We start from the raw sequence: 19957 nt of genomic DNA, 5'->3' as shown, positions 1-19957 counted from the left end.
TAGCAAAATCATTTATTTGAAAGGAAAAGAAGTGATAGGTCTTTGAGCTGGTTCTTTGAAAGGAAAGTAAAAAAAAAAAAACCGTCTCCTCTGGCAGATGTAATTGGCGGGGCGGGGTGGGGGGGAAATGAACAAAATGATAAGGGGGCTATAACAACAGATATGAGCATTAATCAAGTTACAGCATATACAAAGAAATGACAATGAATCTTACAATCTTGATGAAACTGTTGATTTTTCAGAAAAAAATTTAAATGACACAAATTGAAATTTCAAGATATTTTAAAAGGAATAGTCACAGAACAACTTGAAAAAATAAATTTTACTTCCAAAGGGAAAATGTCAAGGAATATATAATTTCCATATATAAGAAAGTGTCAAAGCTGGAAAAAGATGGACATTGTCCCGGTTCATTTTTTTAAATTGTGGTAGAAAAACACAATTTACCATCTTTGTCATTTTTAAGTGTGTAGTTCAAGTAGTGTTGAGTATATTCACATTGTTAGGAAACAGATCTCCAGAACTTTAAACATTTCATTTTTAAAAAACCAGCACGTTGGATTCCAGACTTCAGTATTATCAGTAGATCCCTTGAAGTTATTTCTTTAAATCAAATAGTTGATGAAAGAAGTTCTTTATAACAGAATTCTAGCTGGAGCGTGTAGGATTAAAGCGCCATTTTGCATCCGTGGGGACACGAGATTGATGGAATCAGCAGCTCTGGACCACACAGGGAGTGGGGAGGCAGGGAGACGCCCGTCAGAGCCAGAGCACGAGTTGTCCTGCAGGGCAGACGCCAGGTCTCTCTACAGGTGGCCCCGAGGAGGAGAGACTGAGCCACAAGAGCTGGGTGTCCCCTGTGAACCCCGTCAGGGTCCTGATTCAAAGGTTTGCTCCAGATGTTTACCCACACGTATCCAGCTGTGAGGATAAACCTTTGGAGCAGTCGGGGAGATCTGATACAAATGGATTAATGAGAGCCAAATGAATTATTGTTAGTGGTATCAGGTGTGATGACGGTGCCATGAATATGTTTTCAAAAGAGTATTCTTAGAGTTGCATACTGAAGTACTTATGGGTGGAGTAATTTGATGTCTGAAATCTGCTTTTAAAAGGCTGGAGGATGTTAAATAAGATAACAGCTCGATAATCAGCCACATTCTACTAGTCTCCTCGTCTTACCAGTGGAAGAAAATATGCATATTGAAAAAGTTAGAAGTAAATGTAAAGCTCATGTTTGCATTGAAGAAAGAAATTGTAGAGTCAGGAATCGGATTTTGTGTGGATTCTGGAGAGTACCTGCCTCACACGTGGCCGCCCCTCCTGCGGGCGGCGCTGAGGAGTGAGGGGCGGCTCGTCTTGGGGCCAGAGAGCCCGTGACTGTGCTGACCGCCCGGGAGCTGGAGTTCTTGCGTGGAGCAGCTGTGCGAGAATGGGCGCTTGATGGTTTTGCCAAGAATAAGACATCTGTGAAAACAAGTTTCTTCAGTACTCACAGTCATTGACTAGAAAATGTCATTGTAAGAGGTCTCTTTCCACGAAGATGACCGTGCAGGGGCGTGATGAAGACGCAGGGTCACGACAGTCTGGGTGTGGAGATGCTTAGTATTTCCAGGCTCTAGGTTGGGTGCAATCCCAGTGAAAATGCCGGTGGAGTTTTTTCAGTGCGACCTGATGTCCCCGTCAGATCTGAAAGTGTGTCATAAAGCTGCGCAGTCCTAACTGTGCCAGTCGCTGTGAGGATGTAGGTAGACAGGGCCCAGGGGCAGAATCCAGGCCGGCGGGGCCAGGAAGAAAGTGGCACACCTGAAAAATAAGGAAATTACGCTTTCTTTATTTGTGAATAGGTTTATACACATTATCAGAACAGGTGCGTGTTTGTGTGTGCACAAAATGCTTTACTGGCGGAGACCCCTGCCCTAGCTTCTGTGAGAATCAGCAGAGAAGGTCCACAGACCCGTGGGGAAGGGGTAGCGATGGCTCCGCCGTGCCCTGGACTGCTCTGTGGGGAGGTGGCCACCGAGCAGGGACCCCGTCCCCGTGTCCCTCTGACTCCCTTCCCTCCTTGATTCTGCCTCAGGGAGCAGATCGCAAGGAAACAGTGCAAAGTGCAGGAAAAGCTTTATTTAGAAAGATACTCGTGATGCTGATAGTCAAAGCCCGCCCATGCTGGAAGAGTGGCTAATAACTTACCAATCTTAATATAATGGTCCTGATATTTAAATAATATAGAGAGAGCTTTCTAGTCACATGAGAAATAAACACTATAAAATGAAAAAAAAAAAGAATATGAAAATAGATACTTATCACTGTGAAACTGCTTTTTAAAGGCATTAAAAAATCAGCAATAAATACAGGACTAAAAGTCAAGGAAAAGCCCGGGAATAAGAGTATCAGGAACGACGTGTCTTCCTAGCTCCGTGCCTGTCTGGTCGAGGGGTGGCTGAGGTCTTGGTGAACCGGGGTCTGACTCACCGTTTCTCGTTTGCCACACAGAACGTGATGCTGGATCTTTCCAAGCGCAGCCGCAGCGGTAAATTCCGCCTGGTGACCAAGTTTAAGAAGGAGAAGAACAACAAGAACAGAGAAGCTCGCAGCAGCCTGGGAGCCCCGGGTACCTGCCCTCTGCTGTTCTCCTGGCCGCCCGGGCTGTGTGGGGCCCAGGCTCTGCTTTCTCCCTGGCCTGGTGCTTGTCCCCATCATCCCGGGGCCACGGCCTCCGGTCACGCCCTGCGCCGACTCGTCTGTGGCTACAGAACCGCACCCCGGCTTTCCCGCTCCACGTGGGAGGCTCACCGGTGTCACGCCCTGCCCTGAACTTGCTCCCGGTGCAGATTCGGGGTGACAGACAGGCCACCGAGCCGCCTGCCTGCGCTAGATTGGGGCCCGAGGTGGGGAGGAGACAGCAGAGGTGACAAGACAGAGACACAGCTCACACTCCAGCCACACGTTGGCCCCCTGTGCCTGCTTCCTCTGCGGGGCTGCTTGTCCCCCATTAATCAGTTCATTGCGCCGGGAACCTGGGCTGCCAGTGGCCCTGGGCCGTGAAATCAATAGAAAATGGCACTACAGGATGTTTCTCCTCTGGGTCAGTCAACTGGGGCTTTAGAATCTCCATTGAAAGTGTCGGCCCTGAGCACAGCTGCCCCCAGGCTCTCAGGTGCTGGGCAGCCCCAAGCCTGGATTTGGGGGTGGCATTTGCTGCCAGTAAGGGTAGCTCCCTTTGATTTTTCTTCTTCGCATGTTTGTCCAAAAATTGGGTTTCTTTGAATGATGGTGGCTCTGACTCCGTGGAATCTCTGCGTATGTTTCCCTTCCTGCTGTGGGCTGGAAGTGAAATGGACCCCTCTAGAAGGGAGAGGGAAGCTGACTTCAGCCGCAGTCAGACCCTTGTGTCCCTCCTGGGACAGAAGGCTGCCAGTGACCTGGCAGGAACAGACACCAGCTTCTGCGGCAGCTCACGCCCCCGAGGGCGGGCAGCTCCCCTCCTCTTTCTGCACAGCCTGGGGCGGCACCTGGGGCTGGGTGGTAGGTGCCTGCCGCTGGGGCGTCTCGGTCGCCTGCTTGCTGGGGCGTCTCGGGCGCCTGCTTGCTGGGGCGTCTCGGGCGCCGCTTGCTGGGGTGTCTCGGGCGCGGGCCGCCGCCTGCTTCGCGCTGGGCTCTGGGCACTCACTGCACTCGTGCTTTTCCGTCTCCGACAGTTCACCTCTGGGGCACAGAGGAGGTTGCTGCCTGGCTGGAGCACCTCAGTCTCTGTGAGTATAAGGACATCTTCACGCGGCACGACATCCGGGGTTCAGAGCTCCTGCACCTGGAGCGCAGGGACCTCAAGGTACTTCCACTGCGTCTCCTGGGAAGGCGCACCTGCGCTCCCCACGGCTCCCCTGTCCCCACCCTCTGACCTAGCCGCGTCCCAGCGTCAGCAGTCTCCTCACCGTTCTTCTCAGGCCTTTGTGCGCGACCTGGGGTGACGACCTGGGGGTGATGCGCGGCGGCTCCCAGACGTGATGTCTCACCTGCTGCGGCCAAAGCCCGAGCAGACCCCGTGGGGAGCCTCGCTCTCTTAGCCTAACTGGACAGTGAGCCACGTTAGCGCTAAAAACCCTTTGGGGAATGCAGCCCTCCGCTAGTCAAGCTGAAGCGTTCTCTGTGATGACAGCCATCCGGGTGAAGGGGACCCAGCGGACGGGGTTCCTTCCCCAGTTGGCCGCTTTCTGGCTCCCCCAGGGGCCCCGCCCGCCCGTCTCCCTGCCCTCGGGAGGACGGGAGGACGCGGGGCGCCCTGACCCGGGGCTCCCGGAGCCTGGCTCTCTGTGCCGCTCAGGCCGCGTCCCGTCCCGAGAGGCTGAGGCCGCCGAGCTGCCCAGGAAGGGTGGCGCCCTTTGATTTTTCTTCTGCCTCGCTCGTCTGTGTCTTGCTCCGTGTGCCCTTGATGACTCCCGTCAGGGACCGGGACGTGGCGGGCGGCCGCGGGCCGCTGGTTTCGGGCATCGTCTCCAGCTGCGTCCCCCGTTGTCGCTTTCACCCTCACTTGCGTTCGGACGCGGGCGGCGGCGCGCCGGGCCTGAGCGCTGTCCTCTCCTTGCAGGACCTCGGCGTGACCAAGGTGGGCCACATGAAGAGGATCCTGTGTGGCATCAAGGAGCTGAGCCGCAGCACCCCTGCCGCCGAGGCCTAGCCTCCGCCCTCTGGGCCTGCGTCCCCCGCGCCTCCCGCGACTGAGCCGGCTCGGCGCCGCTCATGGTGCTACTCCCGCCGCTCCGACCCGGCCCGGCGGCCCGGGCCCCGGGTCCCGACCCGCAACACAGCTACCTTCCAGCCGATGCCGCCCCCGCCCCGTCCGGGGCCCGGGCTCCTCCGCGCGCCCTCAGCGGCGCAGCGCGGGGCACTGTCTCCCGCCCCCTCCGGCCCGCGCTGTGTCCCCGCGCGTCTGAGTGCCCTGGTGTGAGCGCGGCCTGGCTGCCTTCCGTCCCGCCGGTTCCGTTTGACACGAAGGCGACGCTGGGTCCCCCTTAAGCCGAGCAGACGGTAGTTAGGGTCCGGGGCTGACGAGCTCGCACCCCGTCCGTCTCGGCCCCTCGGTCCCTGGGCTGCGGGCGCGGGGTCCCCTCTGTGCCCAGGACGCCTGGCCTGTCGTCTCCCCGCGGACAGAGGCTGGTCCGTGTTTTCTGTGTGGAGGAGGCTTCCCGGGCTGCCGGGGCGTCAGGGGCCGCCCAGAGTTTCTCACCCCGGGGCGACTTCTCGTCTGGAGCGGCCAGGTCGGCGTCCCTCCGCGGGGAGGAAGCTGAGACGGGACCGTCCCCGGCGGCACCCCGGTCCTCACCGCCTGGGACTTGGCCCTTTTCTCCCCTTCCGCCTCCCGGGGGCTGTGTGCCGCCGTCCCGAGGGGCCCGGGAGCGGGGGCGCTGTCGTCCCGAGGGGCCCATGGGGCGCGCGGCCGAGCAGCACTGACCTGCCGCTCACTTCGCACCACACGCTCTGCCGGCTCCCCGCCCGCCGCGCAGTCGGCCGCTGCCTCCGGCCGGCGGGGGCTTCCACTGGCGGGCCTCCCTGCGCTGAGCTCGGCCGAGGCCCTGCCCCGGGCCAGCTTGTCCCCGCGGGTGGGGTGGCCGCGCTCTGCACGTGCGCTCAGCCGCCTGCCCCTCGGAGGTAGTGTGTCACTCTCCTCCGCCCCGACCTTCCCGCCCATCAGAGCCACCGCGGGTGGAGGGAGGTGGAGGAAACCCAGTCGCCGCAAGTCCCTGGGTTTCAAAGTAGAACAGGCTGGCCCGGCCCGCGGTGCCAGACGCCCTCTGCTCTGTTGCTTCGGGCGGGGGGCACCCCGGGCTCTGAGGCCCTCAGGGCCGACGCACAGGCGGGGACTCGGCGGAGGAGGGCGCACGCGGGGCTTGGTGGCCGGTGCTCGGGGGCCACCGCGGCCCTCAGCGCCCTCCCGTGGGAAAGCCTTAGGTTTAGGTCAAGCGTGGTGTTTAAAGGTAACGTCGTCAGTGATTAGAGCGACACTGTTTACGTGAAACCACTTTCTGAGGGTAGTGAGTGAGAGCGAGCGGGATAAACGCAAGCGTTGCGTGAGGCCGCGTCTTTGGGACGGCGTCCCACGCGCGTTGTGGTGCGTGTTGCTGCGCGTGGGGCTGCCCTCCGGGCCCCCGCCGTGCTGCTGGATGGCTGTCCCTCGGGGGCCCCCGGGGTCTCACGGTCCTGTCAGTGTAGAGGGAGGGAGGAGGGATCCCTGGAGTCTTGGAGAAAAGGTTTTGTGCCCTCTGGTGGGGCTTCCCCCATATTTATGATCTTAATTTATACAGCGCCCACCGTGGAAGCAAACGCCTCCTGTATCGCTATGTACATATCCACATCTGGGGTTGTAAATACGTTCTGTGTATAAATAAAACAAGCCTGGTTTTGATCTTTCACTGTCGGGTTTCTTGTTACCGTTCCTTGCACTTGGACGTAAGATGTCGTTGCCCCAAATCTTCTCGAACTGGGTTCAGAATTACGTTTTTCAGCCGCTCTAAAAACAGGTTGAATTGGCGGGTGGCTGAAAAGCAAAGTGGGATGAATGCCATTGTATTATTTAGGGTGTAGGTTCTAGGATCTGTTGAATTAAAAATTCAGCAACCTTGGGGCCAGGTAGCACCAAGGTTCTCAGGGTTAATCACATGCAGCTTCAGCCCAACCTACTGAGGGCTGGGTCATTTTAGCTAATATTCTAACCTCCTAAGTCTTTCACGTGTAACTGCAAACCGGAGCTTTCCTACTTACAGCTGTTTAATCATAGCACCTTTATTACAAGGGAGCTGCCTCTCCAAGCTCAAGGTCACTTTAATCATCCCCCAGTTTCCTGGGGTGAGGGATGGGGGGCTGGGATCACAGAGTCGAAAACCAGGCTGGCAGGGTACCATAGGGCTGTGTGGGCTTTGGATGTGTAGATTGCCTCCCCAGCAGCTTTCTTCTCTCTCCTATGCTTAGTAGAGCCCCGTTTTTGTCCTGGTGTGCGTGCTCCTCTCACCTGGCCATCCAGGATCAGGCCTCCTGCTTACAAGATAACTGCCACTATTCCAGGGATCACATCCAAACGTGACCATGTCCAGGCTAAGGTGTGGGTGTATATGAGGGTTGTCTCTTCTGCGTCTCTTTTTAATTTTTTTTTTTTTTTGCGGTACGCGGGCCTCTCACTGTTGTGGCCTCTCCCGTTGCGGAGCACAGGCTCTGGACGCGCAGGCTCAGCGGCCATGGCTCACAGGCCCAGCCGCTCCACGGCATGTGGGATCTTCCTGGACCGGGGCACGAACCCGTGTCCCCTGCATCGGCAGGCGGACTCTCAACCACTGCGCCACCAGGGAAGCTCCTGCGTCTCTTTTTAAGGTAAAAGGAAACATTTCAGAAAGTCTGGCTTCCACTGACCTCCCCTAATGTCTCATTGTCTAGAACTGTATCACACACTCATGACTAAACCGGTGGGTGCAGAGGGAATGGGGCTATGCAAGTGATGGCTGATCACGGTGCTGCTGGCCTAACACATTTCTGTTATTTTATGCCAGGTGCTGGCTTAAGGACTTCACACATCCTAACTCACCTGTGTTCCTCAGCAATCCTATGAGGTGGGTATCTGCATTTTACAGATGAGGACACAGGCTCAGAGAGGTTCACAACTTGTCCCAGCAGCACGTGGCAGGGACGGGAGTCACGGGGCAGTTGGGTACTGGAGATCACACCTCGAGGGCCATGCTGGTCCTGTGTCCCAGGCCTGACACCCACCCCAGCCCACGCTGACAGGTGAGGGAACGGCCTAAGTCACACGCAGGCATCCTGGCCTGGGAGCCTGTGGTCCCTCTCACACTGGGATGGCAACTGTGACCGCGCTGGCCGCCCAGCCCAGGTGCCGGCCTCGGAGCGGCGTCTGTTGCCAGTTTTGATCATAAAAGCCTAATAAGCAGGTTGTAAAACTCGCAGAGGAAAACCCGCCAGCTGGGGGGGGACCTGAAGGCTTTCTCGCTCGCACCGTGGACGGAAGCAGATTGACCAAAAAGCCTGCTGAGCTGTGCTTTCCGGGAAGTCATGTTGCCAGCTGGGCCCCACGCTGAGAACAAAATTGCCTGTGGTCCCAGGTCTCCAGGACGTGTGCGCACAGGAGGGAAGCGCCCTGGCGTGGCCGCCGCCAGGCGCACCCCCGGGGCCGGGCGGGCCTCCGCGGCGCCAGGCAGGGCGGTTGTGCAGCGCCCGTCACCGTGGAGGCCGTGACCGCTTGGGGTGGCCTCGACTTCCAGAAGAGCCGTTGTATCGTGGTCCCCACCCCCTCGGTACGCTGGTTCCAAGTTGAATCATTTGTCATTGAGCTGCTGCTGGCCGAACCGCGAAGCGCTCCATCCGTTGGGCCCAACCCAGACCCCAGGCTGTGGGCAGGAGCCGGTGGGCCCAAGGGCCCGGCCCCTGGGCTGTGGGAGTTGGGGCTGCTGATAGGAAGATGCCCCCCAACCCCGGGACTAGAGCCGCCTTCTCCCCGGGGGAGAAGCTGCGGGCGCGTCAGGTCCGCTCAAGGCAGCCTGAGCCAGGATGCAGGCATCGGGCCCCTGGTGGGCGCTGGAGACGTCTCTTCCTTTAACTAGCCTGTGTGTCGCTGTCGTGGCTTCACCCTCCTCTCTGCAGTGTGGTGCCTTCCCAGAACATACACACACCCACGGTGATTGGTCATGTCTTTTACTGATGGGGCAGGACTGAGCACGGAAGGCGCGGCTGCCGCGTCTCCCGTCCAGCCGGGCTGAGGGGCCCAGGACTCGGCCCTTCACAGCCAAGTCTGTCTCAGAGGGAAGCTAACCTCTCCGAGCCAGGATTCTGGGTTATCAGGGACTTGTTGGGCCCCGCCTCCCCTTTTTGCCAGGAAAGTGTCACAGTTGAGTAAGTATGTTTTCTGTAACACAAGCACCCCTGCCAGTTCTCCTTTCCTAGAAGGAAGAGACCAGACCACGTGCAGTTTCTTCAAATACAAGTATTCCCACGAGTCTGAGTTTATTTAAAACCAAAGCACAGTCCTGTTATTTCTACAGCAGTACTGAAGTGGTGTTTCTGAACATAAACCCCAGCGACTTAGCATCTGAAGTTCGTTTGGGAAAAAGGCCAGAACAGGAAGCAGTCAGCGCACAGAGACGGGAGGTTACAAATTGAAGTTTATTGTTTCTTTAACAAACTCTTACAGCTCTCTCCCTGGAGCCCCACTCCATCCCCGAAATGGAAGGAAGGAAGGAGGGGAGCAAGCCGACAAGCAGAGACCACCCGAGGCCCCGGCCGCTCACCGTGGACACCGCGCAGCACCTCGACCCCTGCCTGTCGTGGTAGGTGATGCCCAGCAAGGCCGCTGGCTTCTCAGAAGCAAGGCTTTTCAGTTAGAACATTCGTGTTTTCTTACGAAAACACGGGGGGCACACCAAGGAGCCCTGTCAGTTACGGGAAAAGGGACACAACAGCCTCTACACAGCGGGGCGGTCAGTCAGGGAGCTTACACTTCGGCCTCGTCACTGCCCGCCAGGTGCGTCTGGAGAGTCTGGACCCCACGTGCGCGTCTCCTGAGACAGAGTTAGTGTGTGAGGCCGAAGGCACTCGCCGAAGTCCAACGTCTTCAAGCACGACTGCTTCAATACAAGTTAGTACGGAATTCGCGAGCCGACAGTTTCAGACGCACGCGCAGAGACCAGAGTGTCTAGTGGCGGTGGTGACACCGCTGGGAAGGAGGGAGGACGGAGGACGGAGGACGGAGGCGCAGGGCATTCATCCCACTCAGCGGCGAGCCCTGCGGAAGAGCGGCGCGGGCGCCGCGACACTCACGCAATTTCCTTACGCCGGTGGTGCAGGCGGAGGCTTAGCCCACGTGTCATTTCCTTTCCATCCCTTACACTTCAGAGCTATTTTAATATCAGTGGTAAAAAAGGCTGATGAAAAACTGTGAAATCAAGAAGATAACCATACTTAGCAAGAGAGTCGCTATAAAGCATCACTGAGGTATAAGAAAGTATTTATTGTATCTTCTCGGGAATTCCTGCTTCCGACTGAGCTTGAGAAAGTGAATCACCCCGGTGTCCTAAATCACTCAGCCCAGTAACACGGACGCGACGTAGCTGTCATAAATACCACTTACATCTTTTAAATGTGATAGCCAGCTATGCTGCATTAAGACTCTTGGTTCACATTTTCTTTTTTCCCATTTTAATCGAGGCTCCTCAGGACTGTCCCCTCAGCCCTTCCCAGGCTTGTCTGCCATGACCCTGCCTCCCCGTCAGGCTCCCAGAAGGAAGAGGCCCCGGAGAGAATGTTCTGACCACAGACAGCACGGGTCGGACGCCAGCTCATGCCGCCCCCTCCCCAGCAGCACCCGACCTCAGAGGATGTCCCGTCGGTCTCCTCATCCCGGAAAGAGAGGTAACGCTTCAGAACCACTTCTAACTCAGACCAAAGTGGAAACGTGCCGTTTGGGGACCAGAAAACAGACTCCTGTTTATGTCACAGCGTGAGCCTGACCAGCCCATCGCTGTGAGCCGAGCTGTCAGAGCCTGGGCGGCCACAGATACCAAAGGAGTCACCTGAACAGCGTGAGAGAGAGAGTGGGGCAGGTGTACTTTAGAGACAGGTGTGCAGGGATGAGCCATGTGGCACGTCACCCACGCCTGCAGTTAACGCAAAACCAGTCAATTTTTGTATGAAGATTGTGGCGGGGCTTGAGTGTTGGCATGAGGGTGTCAGCCGGTTGGCACCTGTGGCGCGGCCAGGTCTGTGCCAGCCCGGGGGGATGCGCCACGGAGCGGGTGGCAAGCGCACTCGCCTGGCCTGCGATGGAGCACCCCCTCTGCTCGTGACAAAGCAGGGCTCTCAGTCCGTGTCCGCACCAGGCAGAAACCAGGAAACGGGCCAGGACCTGCAGCAGGAGCGTGGAGGCCCTGTGCTATCTGAAGCTCCTGACGTGGATGGAGAGAGAAGCTTCTGGTCCACGGGGGCGGGCAGGCGTCTCTGCACCAGAGGGGACGTCGCCGCTCCGCACACGAAGGGCTTCCTGGCTGCGGGGACAGAGAGGCCATCATGGGGTCACATCCCAGACGCCAAGGGCCCCACCAGGTCGAGGAGTAACTCCACATCTCATTCCAACTTTCAGGGTCAAGTCAGGGCGGGCCGCAGAGACGCACGTTGGCAGTTTGGGCAGCATTTCCGCATTGCTCCCTCGGGGGCCTCCGGATACCCCTCCCCGGGGCGCATTCCCACGCCCTCCCCACAGAGCGGTCCAGCCTCGGGGCTTTTCCCAGCTGCTGAGGGAAGGTGTCTCAGAGCAGCGCAGTCTTTCCTGCTTCACCTTCCCAATCCAAGCGTGACCTTCACAGATGCCCACGTCTGAAACGCCCAGCTCCGCACATGGTTACAGGGTCCCACGCCTGGGGGACACCGCCTCCACCCCGGCCCTCGCTTCCCTGTCCTGCATGCCAGGCGGAGGGCATGTCTTCTTGCTGCCGTCACAACGCCTGACACTTGGTACCCAAGCTGTGGAAGGTGGGGGGAGAGGAAGGCTGAGGTGAGCAGGGGCTGGACCAGGCAGGCAGCCTGGTTCAAAGGCTACTGCAGAGAGGAGAGGCCACCAAGCCAGAAGCAATTAGAACGGGGACAGGACACAAGACCTCAGGAGACTGGAGGTGGGGCTAGATTAGGACAACCACCCGCGCCCCTGGTGTGGCCTGCGGGGTGATGACTATGCGGACCGCGGCGGTGGGAACCAGGTCCAGGCACGTGGAGTTTCAAGTATCAGCACTGGTGGAAGGTTCCAGTAGATTCTGATAGGTGTACATGGTCTGGAGGCCAGGAGAGAGCTGGGCTGTGTACAGAGGAGGAAGGAGCGAGCCCACCCGAGGTGACGTGACTCGGGCAGAGCAGAGCGAGGAAGATGGATGGGGAGGGAGCTCCCTCCAAGGGGAGGGTCGGCTAGGTTAGCAACCTGGCTGGCTGCCTGGAGGGGACGGACGGGGTGGAGAGCGATGGTGACAGCAGGAGGACACAGCTGGAGCAGGGTCAGGAAGCCGAACCCTAGACAAGCCAGGGCAGGTGTCCGAAGGAAGAGACCCAGGGATGGGGGAGGCCGACTGCAGGAACAGGGCCCCGGCGGAGGGAGAACGAGACCCGGAGCTCGGGGAGGGGCCTCGTCCTCGCAGGGAGCTGCGCCCGGGTTCCTCCTGCACGGTCCCCAGGAAGCCTCTCTAGGAGGTGATGGAGAGAAGGTGGGCAAGCGCAGGCAGGGAGGAGGGTTCCGCTGTTTCTCTCCACGCCTCAGTCAGGAGCTTTCCAGCGAGAGCAGGAGCGCCAGCGCCTGGAGGTCGCGGTGGAATCTGTCACGTAGGCGAGGACCCTAACTTACCTTTTCTTTTTCCCCAGAGCGAACTCTTTCTGTTTTTCTCTTTCAATGTCATCTCTGACTGTACTGAAATCATCATCATCTTCAACCAGGAGATTCTGCATTTCAAAATAATGAATGAGCAATGTTTTCACACATCTTTTTAGTCTATGTTTAAGAGAGATGTGTGTAAAACAATCACCTAAATTGACAGAAGGGGATATCCAAATTTACATAAACCAGATTAGTAACTGATGCGCTCGATGAAAACAAAGTGAGCTAGTGGCCGGAGGCGCTTGAGGCGGGGTTACCGTTCACTGCTCCCCGAGTGAGTGGGCAAGGGGTCCCGAGGTAGCCGGGGCCGCAGGCACAGGCCGCCTACAGCCCGTGCGACCCTGCCATCTGCGTCCCCTGCGCCTCCCTAGCTGCGCCCTGAGCTTCTGGGCTTCCTGGCATCTCCCCGGAGCCACCCCGGTGCTTTACACGGAGCAGGCGCTCCCTCTGCCTTCCCGGGACTCACAGTCGGTCAGAGACTGTGATTCACCGCAGACCCCGCTGCTCCCACAGGCTGGTCTCCGTCAGCATCCACCAGCCAAAATGCTAACCCTGAGGACACGTGCCCGGGAGGAAAGTGTCACAACAAGGCAATTCTGAGGCCTGCCAGACCCCCACGTTAGGGACCCCAGGGTTACTGGCTGTGTTCCCAAGTGCGGATCTGGGAGAGTTAATGCTGATTACAGGGGCAGTGGCCCTTCTGCGTCTGACACGTCAGCTGAAGGGCTGCAGGAGGGCTTTACCGCTTCTCCGCTCTCAGGTGGGAAAAACACTGCGACAAAGATGATAATCTCTATTCTGATAAATGGGGCATGATAAATCGTATAATTTTAGTTCCAATGCTATTTATGATGTGCTTTATAAAACTGAAACATCACAAAATCAGAGAAAATATGGAAACCCTGGGACAGATGCCCAGGTTCTCAGGGGGCAGGAGGTGGGCACGGCGAACCCTGTCCACAGGCCCCTGTCACGTAACCCCCTGGCCGCCTTTTCTTCGGCTCAGGATGGCACGACTTTCTACGGTTGTTATGAGGAAAAACTGAATTAAATGTATACATGGACGGCTCCTGGCAAATACAAAATGCTCAGGGAGTTACCTATTAATAGTATTAACCTTTTACCATATTTGCTTCATTTTCAGTTTTCAAGGAAGAGGCACAGTCTGTTGATGCCCCTCCCCTCACTAGAGGTAGGTGCTCCGCTGACTTCAGTGTGATTGTTCCCATTTTTGTCTTCACTACACAGGAACACGACTCCCAGCAATCCTCAGCATTTTACCTGGTTTTATACTTTCTATAAATGACTGTTCTGTGACTTTTTCTTTTTCAACACTAAATAATTGGATGTATGTTCACACTGACATCTGTAGCTCTGGTTTATCTGTTGTATCTGCTGTGTTCTCTACCACCATATCAATACTTCTTTTTCCCATTTTACGTATTCCCTTTCTAAGGGTAATTTCGGTTCTTTCCAATCTATGCTATTACAAATCAAATAGCCCTTCAATGCACATTTCTGTACATCTCCACATACACATGGGTGTTTCTAGGATTTATATCTGAAGTGGAATTCCTTGGCCGCACCGTACGGGCGCCCTTACCGCCAACTGCGGTCTACTTGGCCCTCTTCCTGGTGCTGCACGGGAGACCCAAGAGTCTGGCCCAGCAGCTCCCGGCTTTATTTTGCAGGTCCCTGGGAAGCCATCTTTTTACCTGCTTTCTGGCCATTTCGTTTTCTGGGAATTGCTGGGTGTTTGTTAGGGGAGAGATGGGCAAAGATTCTTCTTTTGTAACTGATTTGTAGAAGTACTTTACATATTCTGGATAATAATCCTTGTTGGTCATATCCTTGTAGGTATCTTTTCCTATTTGTGGCCTGTTTTCTCACTTTGTACGGTCTCCTTTGGTGAAAGGAAGGTTTTACTTTCAACGTTCAGTCGTCCCTCAGTATTCACAGGGGACCAGTTCCAGGACTTGCCACAGAAACCAGACTCCTGGGGTGCTCAAGTCCAGAGCAGGCCTCTGTATCTGAGGTTCCACACCTGTGGATTCAACCAACTGTAGATCACGTAGTACTGTATGTATTTATTGAAAAAAAATCTGCATATAACTGGACCCACGCAGTTCAAACCCGTGTTGTTCAAGGGTCAACTGTAGTCAAATTTATTGATCCTTTCCTTTAAGAAATCCTTCTTGAACTAAGTCATAAAAATTTTTCTATTATCTTTTCTTCTAATGGTTGAAGTGCTTTTCACATTTAAGTCTTCATGCTGATTGTTATATAGGTGTGAGCAGAGGTGGATACGGATTTTATGGGGCCCGAAGCTTACACAAATTTGGCGACCCTCTTTATGAAAATGAAATAAAAGTTACGACCGTAACTATTGAATAATCCATTTATAACGTTGCCTTCAAATACCTGTCAAGTTTCCCTATATATATGGGTGATTCTGTTTCAATTCTTCCCCTGCCCCACAGCTAAACGGTCACCACAGATGTGCAATCAGTCTTAATTCTTGGTACGGCAATACCCCGAGCTTGTTCTTTAAAAATATCTTAGCTCTCTGGCCCTTTGCTCTTCCACATGAATTTATTCTCTTTAATCTAATCTACATGGTTTGTCAGTCACTGGGGGTAGATGTGGGGGAAACTGATATTTTTACTGTTGTGAGGCTTCCCTTCCAAGAACATGATATGATTCTGTATCTAACTGAAGCATTAATGCCTCTCACTATTTTTGTAATACTCTCCAAAAAGGGCTTACAAGTCTTTCTGTTGGGCATATTCCCAGGTACCCTGCAATTTTATGTACGTTGATCTTACAACCTTTTGAAATCTCTTAAACAGAGCTGATGGTTTGACTGTAGAAAAACTAAGAACAGTTTTGTATTTTCCTTTTAGAATTTCTTTTACCTATCTTTCAATTTTTATTTATTTGCTTTTCTTCGTTGGGTGGAAGGTCATATTACATTGGTCCCATTCTTTAGTACAATGTTGAACAGAAGTGGTGATTAAAGGAATACGTATTCCTTAATATAAAAAATTATTTAAGAATCAAATTATTAATAAATCAATAATTTAATATTAATAAATTATTAATTCTTAAATTAAGGATTTAAATCATTCACCCTTAATACAAAAAATATTATTATATGACAACAAAGTAGGTTTGTCCAAGGAATGCAAGGATGGTTCAGTGTTGAGAACATGTTTATGTAATAACACTACATTACCAGATTGAAGAAGAAAAATGATATGGCTAATTAAACAGATGCAGAAAAAGCACAGAATAAAAAATTTAATATTAAAAATCCAGTGCTCATTCATGATTTAAAAAAAAAAAGAACTTAGAGTAAACTAGGAATGGAAGGAAATGTCTTAACCTAATACAGGTACCTACATAAAACCTACAGCAACACACTTAGTGATAAAACTTCAGAGCATTTTCATTCAAGTCAGACCCCAAATTAAGGTTTTGGTATTGAGGGTCTACTGGCCTCATAAAATGAGTTCTCTGGGGGCTTCCCTGGTGGCGCAGTGGTTAAGAATCCGCCTGCCAATGCAGGGGACACTGGTTCGAGCCTTGGTCCGGGAAGATCCCACATGCCGCGGAGCAACTAAGCCCGTGCGCCACAGCTACTGAGCCTGCGCTCTAGAGCCCGCGAGCCACAACTGCTGAAGCCCGCGCACCTAGAGCCTGTGATCTGCAACGAGAAGCCACTGCAATGAGAAGCCCACACACCGTAACGAAGAGTAGCCCCCACTCGCTGCAACTAGAGAAAGCCCGCACGCAGCAATGAAGACCCAACGCAGCCAATAAATAAATAAATAAAATTTATTTATTTATTTATTTTAAAAAATGAGTTGTCTGCTTTCCCTCTTTTTTTCCCCCACTTTTTGAAACAATTTATATAAAATGGGATTATCTATGCCTTGAAGATCTGATAAAACTTCTCTATAAAATCATTTGATTCTGGTGTTTTGTCAAAGTGGTAAGTTTACTGTTAAAAACGTACCTTAATGCCAATAGTATCTCCATCTTTCAAGTGATAAGGCGCCCCCTGCAAATTATCTTGCTTTTTCTTCTTTTTCCTCTTGGTAATTTGCTGGTTCTACAGAAAAATTAAGTATGTTGAATAAAGAAAACTCAATCTCGAATTCTTACTAAATTCCCTGTCTGTGGAATACTGCAGTTAATTATTCACTATGCCAGTGAGGCCCGATTTCCCCGAGGAAGCCCCACAACTTTACCCAGCTAGGTACTGGAAGCCACTCAAACTTTTCAGGAAGGTATTTGGCAATTTCAATTTTCTCCACAGGAAGAGAATAGAAATCGGCCACTCGGTGCCTCAGGGAGCCGGCCGTCCAGCCTCGGGCAGTGTCCCACACCAAGTCCACGGGCAAGGCATATGCCCTCTTGCCAGGGAGGCGCATCTGTGTCCTCAGCAGCACATGCTGGGGGCTGCATCAGAAAACAGTCACATGTCAGATTTACAACAAAATGGGAAACATGCAATAACTACGGCAGGTGTGAATGGCAAAGCTTCTCCTCTGACTCTTCTGGGTTTTTTTTATAAGGAGAGATTTCCCTTAAACCCTGAATGCTAGTGGGAAACCTTTACTTTGATTTCCTTCGATCCTGACCCAGAATGGAGGTGAGCTCCCATTCTGAGTCCTCAGCAGAGTCCCTGGGGAGGGAGCAGGCAAGGCTGAAGGCGGAGGAAGAAGTTCCTCAGTGGGGCACGGAGGGAAGAGGACTGGAGACAGCTGAAAGGGCCAGCAGGGCTATCCCAGCGATGAAAGGGAAGAGGGGTTTCCCGCTACGGCGACTTCCTAGGAAATGCTGATTTCAGAGCCAGAGTCTGTGAAGCTGGCAGAAAACTTAGCCAGGGAGAAGAAACTGAGGGCTTAGAGTTAGGAAGAGAAGATGATGGGTGTAGTTGTAAGAGCAAAGGAAACCTTTGCAGGAGATGGGCACAGATAAGAGGTCCTTGAAGGAAGAGAAAGAGGAGAAACATTCAGAAAGGTCAGAAAGAAATTTAGATGTATGGAGATTGTTTTAGATAGGACGTGAAATAAAAACTACAGATAAGAATTGGAAGGTGGAGAGGAGAAATGGAAACTTTAAGGATGGTGAGACAATGAACGATTTTAATGCTGTGTTTCTATTATACTGGTGTTTTTATCGAAAGAAAGGGTAACACAATTGGAGGAAACAGGCAACGCAGGGAGAGCGAGGGCCCAGTGAATTAGGAGATTGGACTGAAAGCGGGGGACTGTGATCAAGAAGGAATTTTTGAGAGGGTGTAGGTGTTGCTGAGGTCAGTGAGCAGAGCTGAGGTCCCAGAGCATACAAAGTGTGGTCAGTGTAGATGTAGGAGCTGCCAAGGAGGTGACAGAGTCTGGGTGAAGACTACGAGGAGCCAGGGTCCTTGCTGAGGGGGGGCAAGAGTGCTCCGGAGGTCAGTCAGGGACAGAAGTGTGGATGGGGAAGGGGGCTAAGGAAGTGCACAGCCTGGTCTTCAAAAGGACACTGCTCACGACAAACATGACAGGGTCAGGGTCCATTTATATTATGTAACATGATATTCTATATTATAGAAAGAGCTCACACAAATTAGACTTTTTTTCTAAGACCCCATAAAAAACAGGCGAAATATATGAAACGATTCACTCACTCACAAAATACAAATGGTTTACAAGCCTTTGAACAAACGCCCTAATCTTACTAGCAATCAGAGCATTGAAGCAAATGAGACAAGATAACCATTTTTCATTTATCAATTTAGCAAACATTTAAACAATGACAACATTCAATGACGGTTTGATGGTGAGGTGAAATAAATACTTAGAAACACAGCTTGTGGAAACATAATGGTATAACTTACCTGGAAAGGAATTTAACAAATAACAGGTTTAAAATGTCCATACCATTTGATCCAGAAATTCCCCTCCAGGAAACTACTCCTAGTAATACAGTTTGCATTAAGAATGCATTCTTATAAAACAGTGGGATCAAATGAAGGCCACACGGTTGAAAGAGTAGAGTTGTTATACAATAGGAGGGCAACAAGCATCATCATGTCACATCAGGGAAAAGGAATCTTAATATTTGGTGTTACTGACAAAAATGTCTTATAAAAGAATGTCCTATAATGAAAAAAACAATAGGTAGGTTTGAACGTGGACAACTTTGGGGTGCTTCTTTATTCCATAAATAATTATTGACTATGACAAAGGCACTGTCCTAGGTACTGGGGATGCAGCAGTGACCAAAAAACAAAGTGCTCACTCTCAAAAAACTTACAATCTAGTAGTGGGAGACAGATAATAATTGATAATTCAATAAGTGTATGTCAGGTGATATTAGGATGAAAAAAGTAGGACAAGGGGCAGCATGTCAGGTGTGACTGTCATTTGGTTGGACAACAGACTGTCTGTAGGCACTGATAAGAGCTTGGGATGAGCACCTTGCTTATACTTCAAGATCATTATGGGTTCAACATGCATTGGGACTTACTGAAAAATTCTGTCTTTATGGAAAAATGAGTTCTAAGATCTAGACACCAGACATACAAACACATTTCTAGAACACAATCTGTTTTAAGTTGCCAGACTCCTTAGAAGCAGTGGAAAAAACACTTAAAAATTTAACACCTTAATCGATAGTAAAGAAACTATCCACTGGGATCAGCCAAGTGTATAATTTTGCATGTGTAGTAGGACACCTTACCCCAAGTCTTCTTCTTTCTGAAGGGGCTCTAAGCAGATCTCAGTTCTCCGTCCCAATTTATATTCCCTGATAACAAATGAAACAAGATAATATTGAATGACATATCACTTAATATTTTCAGTTTTTTCTAACCAATTTCAAGTATTCTTAAGTGAAATATTATACCATATAAGAACACTCAAAATTTAAGAAACTACCATGAACAATTATACACCAAAAAATTGGACAACGTAGAAGAAATGGATACATTCCCAGAAACATACAACCTACCAAGATTGAATCATAAAGAAACAGAAAATCTGAACAGACCAATTATGAGTAAGAAGATTGAATCGGGGGCTTCCCTGGTGGCACAGTGGTTAAGAATCCACCTGCCAATGCAGGGGACATGGGTTCAAGCCCTGGTCCGGGAAGATCACACATGCTTCGGAGCAACTAAGCCCATGAGCCACAACTACTGAGCCTGCGCTCTAGAGACTGCAGGCCACAACTACTGAACCCACGTGCTGCAACTACTGAAGCCTGTGCACCTAGAGCCTGTGCTCTGCAATGAGAAGCCACTGCAATGAGAAGCCCACATGCTGCAACGAAGAGTAGCCCCCACTCGCTGCAACTAGAGAGAGCCTGCGTGCAGCAACAAAGACCCAACGCAGCCAAAAATAAATAAATAAAATTCATTAAGGGAAAAAAAAAGATTGAATCAGTAATCAAAAACCTCCTAACAAAAAAAAGTTGAGGACCAGATGGCTTTACTGATGTATGCTACCAAAAGAAGAATTAATACCAATCCTTCCCAAACTCTTCCAAAAAAAA

The 19957-nt window shown here is 52.2% G+C and overlaps 2 protein-coding genes across 9 annotated transcripts in view; one reads left to right on the top strand and one right to left on the bottom strand.

The window, feature by feature from the left end:
• Positions 1–6403, top strand: part of DGKD (diacylglycerol kinase delta) — a 108527-nt gene extending 102124 nt beyond the window's left edge. For 3 of the 4 annotated variants that reach the window (XM_082630658.1, XM_082630656.1, XM_082630659.1), the window contains 3 exons: positions 2497–2614; positions 3702–3832; positions 4589–6403. In XM_082630658.1, coding sequence (XP_082486784.1) covers positions 2497–2614; positions 3702–3832; positions 4589–4678 — 339 coding nt within the window. In that variant the 3' untranslated portion in view covers positions 4679–6403. The other variant, XM_082630657.1, reaches the window with a different exon arrangement.
• Positions 6404–10776: 4373 nt separating this feature from the next.
• USP40 (ubiquitin specific peptidase 40) overlaps positions 10777–19957 on the bottom strand; it is a 91150-nt gene continuing 81969 nt past the window's right edge. For 4 of the 5 annotated variants that reach the window (XM_082630660.1, XM_082630662.1, XM_082630663.1 and 1 more), the window contains 5 exons: positions 19145–19210; positions 16663–16873; positions 16428–16523; positions 12380–12474; positions 10777–11039 (listed from right to left, as the gene is read on the bottom strand). In XM_082630660.1, coding sequence (XP_082486786.1) covers positions 10928–11039; positions 12380–12474; positions 16428–16523; positions 16663–16873; positions 19145–19210 — 580 coding nt within the window. In that variant the 3' untranslated portion in view covers positions 10777–10927. The other variant, XM_082630661.1, reaches the window with a different exon arrangement.

Source organism: Mesoplodon mirus (genome assembly GCF_964341445.2).
Source record: "Mesoplodon mirus genome assembly, chromosome: 8".
Taxonomy (NCBI): Eukaryota; Metazoa; Chordata; class Mammalia; order Artiodactyla; family Ziphiidae; genus Mesoplodon; species Mesoplodon mirus.
The sequence above is the reverse complement of the archived record's forward strand: the minus strand, read 5'-3'. Positions and strand labels throughout refer to the sequence as shown.